The sequence below is a fragment of the Macaca mulatta genome, chromosome 2 (genome assembly GCF_049350105.2).
Source record: "Macaca mulatta isolate MMU2019108-1 chromosome 2, T2T-MMU8v2.0, whole genome shotgun sequence".
Classification (NCBI taxonomy): Eukaryota; Metazoa; Chordata; class Mammalia; order Primates; family Cercopithecidae; genus Macaca; species Macaca mulatta.
Genome location: NC_133407.1, coordinates 52,495,000 through 52,507,638, shown reverse-complemented (window position 1 = coordinate 52,507,638; position 12,639 = coordinate 52,495,000). Strand labels below are relative to the sequence as shown.

The window sequence follows — 12,639 nt, the reverse complement described above, 5'->3', positions numbered from 1 at the left end:
ACCTTGTTATAATGGCTTTTTGCAGACAACTGTACATGTGGCTGGTGAGTTTGAGTGTGAGCCACAAATTCGTTTCATTCCTTTTTTCCCATCATCACTAATAGCTCAGGTCCATGAGCATATTATATATGTGTAGCTGGGTGGTGTTTTGAGATAATAATTTAGGTTTTGTCTTGCTAATATTTCTCTTTTTCCTTTCCTCTATTCAAGTGGATTGTTGGCGCTGTGCTCATCAACCCAGTAGAATGCTAAGGCAGAGTGGAAAATCCCAAGAACGACCCAAAGTAAAGCCTGGTGCAATGGCATTCACAGCTAGAAAGCAAATGTGGTCATAGAAAATATAATTTTAATTTTTATACTATGGATCTGTGTACTGAGATCACTCTAGCCTCATGTTTAATTTTCACATAGACATCCACTTTCCTACTTGTTTTGTCGATTCTTTTTAAAAATTATTGTTATTATTATTTGTTTGAGATGGAGTCTCACTCTGTCACCCAGGCTGGAGTGCAGTGGCATGATCATAGGTCACTGCAACCTCCGCCTTTCAGGTTCAAGTGATTCTCCTGCCTCAGCCTCCCGAGGAGCTGGGATTACAGGCACCCACGGCCACACCTGGCTAATTTTTGCATTTTTAGTAGAGACGGGATTTCACCATGTTGGCCAGGCTGGTGTCGAACTCCTGACCTCAAGTGATCTGCCCACTTCCCAGAATGTTGGGATTACAGGCGTGAGCCACTGTGCCCAGCCTTAAATTATTTTTTAATTTTTTTTTTTAGCCTGTCACTCAGGCTGGAGTGCAGTGGCATGATCATGGCCTCCACCTGCCAGGCTCAATGTATCCTCCTGCCTCAGCCTCCAAGTAGTTGGGACTAGAGTCATGTGTCACCAGGCTTGGCTAATTTTTCTATTTTTTGTAAAGACAGAGTCTTACTATGTTATCTAGGCTGGTCTTGAACTCTGGGCTCAAGTGATCCTCCTGCTTTGGCCTCCCAAAGTGCTGGGATTACAGGTGTGAGCCACTGCACCTAGCCTTGTCTATTCATTGTTGAAATATTCCATTTATTTCAGGGCAAAGGACACTACTTCACTTAGAGTGCAGGAGAAAGAAAATCAAGGGCTCTGGCACCTCCATTCACACAACAAATTTATGAATTGCTGAATATGTGCTAGGTTAGGTACTCCTTAGTACCTAGACTTGAATCAGATTCTTTTCTTGGTTCAAGTAACTTGTAGTCCAAAGCATAGAAAAATAAAGAAATGTACTCCATTAAGCAAAATGAAGTTGGCAACTCCCATAACAGAAGTTTCTGGACAGTCTGAAGACCAACCTTGAGGTGTGTGTGTGCATACAGAGGTCTCTAAGGGAGAGGCGCACTCATCTTTACCCTTTGTTTCCTGTCTCTTCCTTTTAAGTCCTCTTATCCATAGTAAGCAATTTCCTCTAACTTTATGGTAACTGGTTTTGAAAAATGGCCTTTTGTGAAAACTCATCAAAAGTTATTTCAGTTCTTCATCTATAAAATAATGAGAGCAGATTTCATGATGATTACAATTGCTTTTTATCTAAAATAATGAATCCCTGCAAACCCCTGGATAAAGAATTGATGCCTCTTAGCCACATTCAAATTCCCTCATCAAAGAACTCAGGCAAGTGAATCAGTCCTAATAGCCCAACATCTCTGAACTTCAGAACATCATTACCCCGGAACATCATTACCTGGGTCACCGTTTAGTATTTAGCATGTACTACCTTGTATTCGCCTGTGATATGTGAGCTCCTGGTAGGCAGTAATGGGGTCTGACTCGGTCTTCATCCTTGTGCCTGCAGGTGGTGTTCTAAGGCAATGGTTGCTCAAAGTGCCTGGTTTTCGACATCACTTGGTGAACTTTAAAAAATGAAATGACTGGCAGGGCGCGGTGGCTCATGCCTGTAATCCCAGCAGTTTGGGAGGCTGAGGCGGGTGGACCACCCGACGTCTGGAGTTCGAGACCAGTCTGCCCAATGTGGCGAAACCCTGTCTCTACTAAAAATACAAAAACTAGCCAGGCGTGGTGGTGGGTGCCCGTAATCCCAGCTACTCGGGAGGCTGAGGCACGAGAATCGCTTGAGCCTGGGAGGCAGAGGTCGCAGTGAGCTGAGATGGCTGTGCCACTGCACTCCAGCCTGGGTGACAGAGAGCGAGACTCCGTCTCAAACAAACAAACAAACAAACAAAAACAAAAAGACTGACCAAAAAACAGACTTCCATATATCATGCCCAGATTTGTAGATTCAGTGGGTCTAGGTTGCAGCTCAGAAATCTGTAATTTTAGAACATTCCCTAGGTAATTTTGATGATCAGCCATGTTTGAAAACAAATGGTCTAAACTGAATCGAAACCCTGTATATGTGTGTGTGTGTGTGTGTGTGTGTGTGTGTGTGTGTGTGTGTGTGTAGTTCCTGCAATGAGATCTTCAATGTCTATATGCCTTTCTTGCTTCTGCCTATTGAGTTTCAGGTGCCTGCCACAATCCCTGATCTTACAGAATTCTCATTGTAGTGAGGTCAAAACTATAGCGTTTAACTCTTTGTGTTTTCAGTGCCTAGCCCCTCAGGGGCCAGCACACTGTAGGTGACCATTAATTACTTTATTGCTGGCTTTGACAAACCCAGTTTTCAGTGTGCCTGACCTACATGGTGCAGCCTATTAGCTTGGCAGGGGCAGGAGGGAGACTTTCTGGCTCGGACTTCCCTGAGGCCCTTCTTATTGCACACAGTCATGTTGGCAGCCCCACAGGCCCTTGCTTCACCCTTGATGACTTCAAAATTTCCTGTATGACTGACTGTCTTTCAAGTGTCCTTTTACAGACGGGGAAACTGAGACTTTGAAAATAACTGTCCCGGGACCCCTAAGCTGGTTTGTGGTGGAGCTGGAGTTTGAACACAAATCAACAGAATGGATCTGATGCCCTATTAGTGCCTGACTCATAAAACCAGTTAGTCTTAATATGACACGTAGAATAATAACACTTATGACCTTAACCCTGGGCAATAGGCTGACAAAATGATCACTCAAATCAATTTTTTAAAAACTTGTTTTTGTTTGATCAAAGGAAGCATTTGTAGAAAAGATGAGTTGTTATTCATTCAAGCTTTTGCCCCTCCCTCCTAAAACACACACAATCTTTGTTACATTACCTCTGAATTCAGGTTTTAATTTAACATACTTAAGAGAACCCTAGCCAAGATGACAGTCTCAAAAGATCAGTCACAAGCAACTCAAGCAAGTCAGCAAAAAAAGACAAATAACCAATACTTATGATACATGAATCATTCTTTTTTCCTTATACATCTTAAAAATTGGTCTTAGTTTCTCATTTTAAATGTGCTTTCCTCCTTTGATTTATCTAAAACGTCCAAAGATATAAATATCTTTATATACAAATAAGTAGTATGGCAGTACATGTGACTTTATACATTTTACATTTGTAATAAAAAAAATCATGAAAAGTTTGCTTTGAACCTGTTGGCAAATTCTAAAAAGAAACTAATTTGAAAGATTTATAAATCAAATTTGTTAAGTGGCCAAACTAATTTTATTTGAAAATAACAAAATTCTAACTCGAGCAAAGCTGGTTGGAAAGAAGGAATAACTGCCTTCTCTAAGCTTTGTCAGCTAGGAAGCAGATAGGAATTAACAATCCCAAGAAGAGAATTTTTATGAAAAGAAATTGTAGTCATCATGCTGTAGAGTTTGAGCAGCTTATCTCAGAGGTTTAAACGGGTCCATCTCCCTAGAAGGTAGAAAAGGTGAATTAGCTATGATGTCATGATTTATGTAAATTATTGCTTTCCCCCTCCTTCTTCCCATCCCCATCACCTGCCTTCCTCCTGGCTCCTATTGGTTGCCTATTGAATTCCTACACTTTTTTGGCTTTGTTTCAGAGCTTTAATCTGTCATCCACCTGTGTGGAGGGTATAGGAATGGAAGCTTCATTTTGTTTTGCATCATGTATTTATTTATTTAGTCCTCAAGGAAGTTACATGTTATTTATTTATTTATTTTTGCTTTATTTTGTTTTTAATTTTTAAAAATTTCAATAGCTTTTGGGGTACAAGTGGTTGTTGGTTCGGTGGATGATGAATTAGGTACTGATGAATTATAAAATTGCAGTGCACCCATCACATAAGGAGAATACATTGTATACAATATGCATCATTTATTTTAAAAAATAATTTGGTAAGAGGTGCTGAGAGACCAAGTGCTACGTGGAAAGCCACCACTAACAAGTAGGAGAGCTGGGATTTGAACCAGGGAGGCAGAACTCAGAGACTGTGTTAAAGGAAACTCGAAGCTATGCTACCTCACTGACTTTCATAAGGTTAGTAAATAGCATTCAGTGCCATTTACTGAGCCTTCTAAGGATTCAAATGAATTCATGCTTGTCACCCTGTACTAGGCACTCCATTGACAACTGTAGGAGTAGGTATTAATAGCCACATTTTACAGACAAGGAGCAGTTGAGGGCTACTGACTGGGCCAAGACCACACAGCTGACATTCAAACCAGGCCTCATAGCATGTATTTTAAGGCACATTCCCAACTACCACTTCATTTAAGGACTGTGCCAGGCTCAGGAAGCTCTCAGTAAATACTTTCTGCCTGAATGGATAGATGTTGATCTCATAACTCTTTCCATAAAATAGGCAAGAGGCAGTTGGAATAACTGAGACTATGAGAAGTTAGTGAGCTTGCTGGAGTCACTCAGCTAGTAAGCTGTGGAACTAGGCTGAGAGCCCAAGTCTTTCCGCAACGTCCTACTCGGGCAGGAATGCTGACCAGTCCCATGAGAGGCCAACTGCCCACGAGAAAAGAATCTTCAGCAGACTGACTTTAAAACTGCAGCTCTTGTGCACTGAAATATTTAGTAGTGAAATTTTGTGATGTCTAAAAATTACTTTCCAAGAGTCCAGAAAGAGAGAGGGTGAGGAAATATTAACAATTTTGTGAGCATGGGTGACAGTATATATGTGTTCATTGCACCATTCCTTCAACTTTATGTAGATTTGAAGTTTTCAAAATAAAAAGTTGGAGGAGGAGGGGGGAGAGAGACAGAGAGGAGAGATGAAGGGAGGGAGGAAGAAAGGAAGGAAAAAAATAGACAATTCTGCTGGTGTACATTCACTTTCTGTGTCTCTGGTGCCCATGTACTGACAACCATGGAGTCCATCTACTGTCTTTCAACTATCGAGTGACTCAGCCATTAAGATCTCCAAAATATGGTGTCCAGATAAATGAAACTCGCTAAAAGGAACCAACGTACTGACACCTTTGAATGTGTCTTTAAATTGAAAAATAATTCTCAGGTTTAGCAAAGTATTATCAACAGTTCAAAGAGTAATCATATTTTCTTTCTTTCTTTTCTTTTTTTTTTTTTCAAAAAAAGTCTTGTTCTGTTATCCAGGGTGTAGGCAGTGGCAAGATCTCAGCTCATGCAGCCTCAGCATTGTGGGCTCAGCTGATGCTCCCAGCTCAGCCTCCTGAGTAGCTGGGACTTATGGGTGCAAACCACCACATCTGCTTAATTTTTTGTATTTTTAGTAGAGATGAGGTTTCACCATGTTGCCATGGTCAAGACCAGTTCAAGGCTGGTCTTGAACTCCTGGGCTCAAGTGATCCTCTTGCCCTGGCCTCCCAAAGTGCTGGGATTACAGGCATGAGCCACCGTGTCCAGCCAAAGTAATCATATTTTCAATAAATCTTGCAAAGAAAATTTACCACCCAGCCAAAATATGTAGAAACTGAAACTTCAGTATATAATTTAGCAAACATTCATTCACTTTGGATGAATTACAAGATTTAAATCCTCAATGTTCTCAGTAGCTATCATAAAAATAATTGTGGTGGATTGCTAGTTGGTAGTTTCTTTTCCTCTCTAGTACGTTTAAAGACCCAAACATTTAAATACAATACAATAGAACTGAAAATTTGTAGAATAAAAGGCCGGGCACGGTGGCTCAAGCCTGTAATCCCAGCACTTTGGGAGGCCGAGAGGGGCGGATCACGAGGTCAGGAGATCGAGACCATCCTGGCTAACACGGTGAAACCCCGTCTCTACTAAAAAATACAAAAAACTAGCCGGGCGAGGTGGCGGGCGCCTGTGTCCCAGCTACTCCGGAGGCTAAGGCAGGAGAATGGCGTGAACCCGGGAGGCGGAGCTTGCTGTGAGCCGAGATCCGGCCACTGCACTCCAGCCTGGGTGACAGAGCGAGACTCCGTCTCAAAAAAAAAGAATTAAAAAAAAAAAAAAAAAAAAAAGAATAAAAATGAAATACACAGTGAAATTTACTTGTCATACATGCATTTTGCCGGGCGCGGTGGCTCACGCCTGTAATCCCAGCACTTTGGGAGGCCGAGACGGGCGGATCACGAGGTCAGGAGATCGAGACCATCCTGGCTAACCCGGTGAAACCCTGTCTCTACTAAAAAATACAAAAAAAAAAAAAAAAAAAAAACTAGCCGGGCGAGGTGGCGGGCGCCTGTAGTCCCAGCTACTCCGGAGGCTGAGGCAGGAGAATGGCGTGAACCCGGGAGGTGGAGCTTGCAGTGAGCTGAGATCCGGCCACTGCACTCCAGCCTGGGTGACAGAGCGAGACTCCGTCTCAAAAAAAAAAAAAAAAAAAACATGCATTTTACTGCTGATTTGGGGGACTTATTTATATTTTTCATTTTTAAAAAGTAATATATAATTAGTAAAATTTTTTAATACTGTAGGCTAGATTAAAGGAAAAAAGTTAGTCTTCTTACCTAGAAATAACAATTATTTAACTTTTGGTTGGATTTCCTTCGTTTTTGTTTTCTATTCACAGAATTTTGTTTTCTCTTACTTATATAATTGTATATTATGTACGATTTTTGTAACCTGCTAATAACAGTATCTCATAAGGATTTTCAATATTACTGCAGTTTTGGGGGAAACATTCTTTTAAGATAGGGAGAATAAAATAATAAAAAGAGATACTGTGACAGGATATATAAGAAATTAGGTAACCTTACCTAGGCGAGGAGACTGGAGGGAACTGGGTGGATAGAAGACAAAGGCCGGAGGGAGACTTTCCAACTGAATAGCTTTATATATTTCTCCATATAATATATATAAATATATAAATAGCTTTATATATTTCTTTATATATTTCTCTGCATGTATACATGCACATATTTAGTTTTTGAGTTAAATACATGTAATGCTTATTTAAAATAAATTTATTTACTCATTTATTTATTGAGACAGGGTCTCGCTCTGTCGCACAGACTGGAGTGCAGTGCTGCGATCTCGGCTCACTGCAACCTCTGCCTCCCAGGTTCAAGTGATTCTCGTGCCTCAGCCTCCTGAGTAGCTGGGGCTACAGGCATGTGCCACTATGCCTGGCCTTCTTATTTAAATTTTAAATAAAATAATTTGAGTCATTTAAAGTTTTACCATAACATTATGTTACGTGAATAGACCTTTATTTACATATATTTGCATAATCCCCCAATTAGGGAATTCTCAAGTTTTATTTTATTTTTTTCTTCATACATCAATCTGTGCTTTTAATAACTTTATGTAAGTATGTGAATAATTGCCTAATTTGATTTGGGTATTAGTTGAAATAATCAGACTGTGTTACTGTCTGCAAGTCTTTTTATTTTTAGTATTTTGTTGTTGGTATTTTACAATGTTATTTAGAGACTAAAGCCTGAGTGATTTCCCTTTTTTCTTCCCATATAAGAACCACCTCTTTTTCTGTATCAGAAATCATATCAAATCTAGGTTTTGCACTGGTATGTTCTGTTCATCTGAGGAAGTGAGAACATGCCAGCCCAGACCATGATGTACTATTGCTGACATTGTACCCATATGACAAATGCTCATTTCAGGTGGATCTTCATATAAACATCATTGTAAATGTTTATATATAGTCAGAGTCCTTTGTCTCCAGAACTATGGTCAACTGGATGTGAGGCTGAAAATTATGGCCAACTTCAGCCTGGGTGTCTTAATGTGCTCTGGGTTCCAGTAATGCAATGTGTCTGTCTCCATGAGCTGACAGACTGGGCTGACTGGACTTCCCAACCTGGGCTGGTTTTCTGCAGGTGGTCACACTTGCCCCCTCATTCCCTCAGTGCTGGTGGCCTGACCTGGCCTCCCTCGTGCTGAGAAGAAACAGCAAAAGCCTTAACTTACCCCACAGCAGCCACAACACTGGCAGTCGCCACAGAGGGTCCCCAGGAGGCCATTGACCACCTGGATGGCACAGAGAACCATCTGGATTCCTCCTACGACCAGCAGGATGGAGAAGAGGGTCAGATTCCAGGGAATCACATCGGCAGGCTTGTGGCACTCTTTCCACAAGGCTTTATCATTGAGATAATCCCTGTTGGTGATATGGGGGACAAAGGAAACATTTGTAAAAAGTGTGCAATTGCCTCGACTAGAAAGTTACCATAATGATGTTTCTTATGCGCTACTTTCCATCCAAAACTAGCTTCAGGAGAAAATACTCTGTGCTAACAATTTAAATACCACAAAACTTACAGTTTTTATTGAGTACACCCTGTGTGTCAGATCCTGTTCTAATCAATTCACACATATTCACTCGTTTATTCCCCATAGAAACCTCTGGTTCCCTTTTTCGGTTTCACAAATAGGGAAGCAGAGGCACAGAGAGGCTAAGTTACTTTCTCCCAGGTCACACAACTGTCAGAACAATTTTCGTTAGCTGTCCAAAAAGACGGGCAAATTCACCATCTATGATGGGAACAGGAAAATGAAGACATTCCAGTGGTAGAATTTCACAAATGTTCACAGCTTTATCCTAGCTATCGTTGTTAGAGAGACCGTTTTGACTTTTGACAGATGACTTGTCAAGTGTAGTGGCCATCTGAAGTCATGTAAAGTACAAATGTGTCATATAGCTAAAGGGAAGAGCTTGATTTCAAGTCTTAATTTTAACTAAACTGTGAATTTGACTCACTATATTTTTGTTAACATGTAGGAATCTCTCATACACAAAGATGTAATTAGTTTTCCTCAAAAGGAACAAATATCTGTTGCCTTAATACATATTTTACATAAAATGTGAATTAGGAGAAACTGCAATATATTTATATTTTATTATATAGAGAAAGAGTTTATTGCAATATAAAGGGCATTGTGGCCGGGTGCAGTGACTCACACCTGTAATCCCAGCACTTTGGGAGGCCAAGGTGGGCAGATCACCTGAAGTCAGGAGTTCGAGACCAGCCTGGCCAACATGGCAAAGCCCTGTCTCTACTAAAAATACAAAAAATAGCTGGGCGTTGTGGTGGGCACCTGTAATCCCAGCTACTTAGGAGACTGAGGCTGGAGAATTGCTTGAACCCGGGAGGTGGAGGTTGCAGTGAGCCGAGATCATGCCATTGCACTCCAGCCTGGGCAACAAGAACGAAACTCCATCTCAAAAAGGGCACTGTGCCTTGAAGGATAAATGTGAAGTATACTATTTTGAGGTAAAAATGAGTAAAGTGGGTAAAATGTTGTGGATTATTATGACTCTTCACATTCTTAGAGGTTCAAATTGGTCTCTTTGTTTCCTCCATCCTTTCAGAGCCTTAATGAAAAACTCTTTATCTATCTACTGAATTAATGTTGATGTTATTGTTTTTAGATCTTTATAACATTCATGGAAAAGGAAGGAATGAACATTTTGCTCTTGATTTCAAAATAAAACATTGTTTATAGCATTGATTCATCTTTCCATAAGAGTACAGGTACTAGTAGCTTGCTAGCTATGTGCCTTGTGTACTTACCTGTAAAATGGGAGTTACATTATCATATCATAGGGTTATTGTTAGGACTACGTGAGTTAGTATGAGTAAAGTGCTTGGATCAGTGCTTAGCATATAGTAAGTGCTCAGTAAATGCTAGTATTGTCATTATTTTACTTAATCTAAGCAGTCTAATCTACTGGAAAGAGCTAGTATTTTGGATTCAGATGAACCGGATTTGAACCCAAGCATTCCCGTTAATAGCTATGTATTCCTCATGCAAGTTACTTACCTCCTTTAGCATCAGTTTCTTTCTTTTTCTCTTTTTTTTTTTTTTTTTAAAAAAAAAAAGACATGGAGGTTTCACTATACTGCCTAGGCTGGTCTCAAACTCCTGAGGTTAGTCCTTCCACCTGGGTCTCCCAAAGTGTGGTGATTACAGGTGTGAGTCACCACGCCCAGCCAGTGTCAGTTTGTGTGTGTGTGTGTGTGTGTTTTTAAATCTATATAACGGACTAAGAACCACATCACAACTGTGAGAATTCACTGAGATGATACATCTTCTGCATAGTTGTGTGAGATTGTCGTTTTTTTTTTTTTTTTTTTTTTTGAGACGGAGTTTCATTCTTTGTTGCCCAGGCTGGAGTGCAATGGCACGATCTCGGCTCACTGCAACCTCTGCCACCCGGGTTCAAGCGGTTCTCCTGCTTCAGTTTCCTGAGTAGCTGGGATCACAGGCACACACCACCATGCCCGGCTAATTTTGTATTTTTGGTAGAGGCGGGGTTTCTCCATGTTGGTGAGGCTGGTCTCGAACTCCCAACCTCAGGCGATCCTCCCAAAGTGTTGGGATTACAGGCGTGAGCCACAGCGCCTGGCCAAGACTGCTCTTTTCAGTACTTTTTTTTTTCTCATTAAACTTTGCTTTAAAGGGTCTCAAAATTCTGTGGCAGATTTTTGGTCAAGTTGTTTCCATTAAAAAGTACTGGTTTTAGAAACTAATAACTTAGGCAGGCGTGGGGGCACACACCTGTAATCCCACCTACTTGGGAGGCTGAGGTGGGAGAATCGCTTGAACCCAAAAGACAAAGGGTGCAGTGAGCTGAGATTGCACCACTGCACTCCAGCCTGGGTGACAGAGTGAGACCCCATCTCAAAAACAAACAAACAACCTAGTAACTTAAAACTGCTTCATGAAAAAAAAAAAAAAAAATCCCAAATGGTTCATAAAACATTCTCCTTTCCTTCTGAAGGTTTTAGGATGCATTGTTAACATTAACCAGCCTTTGACTATTAAACTTAAATGGCCAAATGAGACAGACGGTTCTGAGGTCGTTCTTCTACCACTGATTAAGACTGTGGTGGCAGGTATTAGGGATAATATTCACTTAGTCTTCTGCGCTTTCTGGGAAGACTTGGTGATCTTGCCAAGCCTTCTGGTCAGCAACCTTCTTGTTCACTGTTTTGATGACACCCACAGCGATTGTTTGTCTCATATCAAAAACAGCAACATGACCCAGAGGAGGATAGTCAGAGGAGCTCTCAACACAAATGGGCTTCCCAGGAACCACATTAATGACGGCAGCATCACCAGATTTCAAGAATTTAGGGCCTGCTTCTTACCAGAATGGTGATCAATCTTTTCCTTCAGCTCAGCAAACTTGGAAACAATGTGACTTGTGTGACAAGCAGCAGAAGGGCGTAGCTAGCACTGATTTGGCCTGGGTGGTGCTTCATTTTAGCAGTGAAGCCAGGTGCTCCCATTGGTGGGTCATTTTTGCTGTTACCAGCAATGTTGCCACTACAAAAATCTTTGACAGATGCGTTCTTAACACTGAAACCCCCATTTTCCCCAGGAAGAGCTTGCAGCATGGTGCATTTTAACAGACCTTAGTTGTAACATTGACTGGAGCAAAGGTGACCACCATGCTGGGTTTGAGAACACCAGTTTCCACTTAGCACATAGGTACCAACATCACCAACTTTGTAGACATCTGGAGGGGCAAGATGCAAGGGCTTGTCAGTTGGATGAGTTGGTGGTAGGACACAGTCCAGACTTTCAAGCAGCATGGTTCCATTGGCATTGCCATCTTCATGGGTGACTTTACATCCCTTGAACCAAGGCATGTCACTACTTGGCTCTAGCATATTGTCACCATTCCAACTGGAAATTGATACAGATGCTGCTGTGCTGGGGTTGTAGCCAATTTTCTTAATGAAAGAGCTAACTTTCTTAATGATTTTCTTGTGTCTCTTCTGACTGTAGAGTGGCTCGGTGGAATCCATTTTGTTAACATCAACAATTGGTTGTTTCATCTCCAGCAGGTAAGCAAGAAGGGCATGTTCATGGGTCTGCCCATAGAGATATCAACTTCAGATTCACCAACACCAGCAGCAACAATCAGGATAGCACAGTCAGCCTGAGATGTGCCTGTAATCATGTTTCTGATAAAGTCTCTGTCCTGACCATCAATGACTCATGCAGTATTTGCTGGTCTCAAACTTTCTCAGGGTGATGTGTCACACTCACACTCATCTTACCATTTATTCAAGACCCAAGCATACCTGAAGGAGCTCTTTCCCTTCTTAGCATCAAATTCATCGATGATTCTTTGGTAGATTATACCACATTTGTCGATCAGTTGGCAAGTAGCAGTGGACTTACCTGAACCTACGTGTCCAATAACGACAATATTGATATAAGTCTTTTTCTTTCCCGTTTTGGCTTTGATTTAGGGGTAGTTTTCATGACACCTGTGTTCTGCTGGCAAACCCATTGTGAAAATGCCTTTTTTTTTTTTTCCAACATGAAACACCCGCCTTTCTGTTCTGCATTTTTCCATTTAGTCCTTTCTATCTTTACAAT

The 12,639-nt window shown here is 41.1% G+C and overlaps 1 protein-coding gene and 1 pseudogene across 1 annotated transcript in view; both read right to left on the bottom strand.

Annotated features, from left to right (window-relative positions):
- Positions 1–3,168: 3,168 nt before the first annotated feature.
- TM4SF4 (transmembrane 4 L six family member 4) overlaps positions 3,169–12,639 on the bottom strand; it is a 28,511-nt gene continuing 19,040 nt past the window's right edge. The window contains exons 4-5 of the mRNA XM_001108653.5: positions 8,212–8,401; positions 3,169–3,777 (exon numbers count right to left, since the gene is read on the bottom strand). Of these exons, the coding sequence (XP_001108653.1) occupies positions 3,760–3,777; positions 8,212–8,401 (208 nt within the window). The 3' untranslated portion in view covers positions 3,169–3,759. The remainder of the gene's footprint in view (positions 3,778–8,211; positions 8,402–12,639) is intronic.
- Positions 11,033–12,550, bottom strand: LOC114676275 (elongation factor 1-alpha 1 pseudogene; annotated as a pseudogene).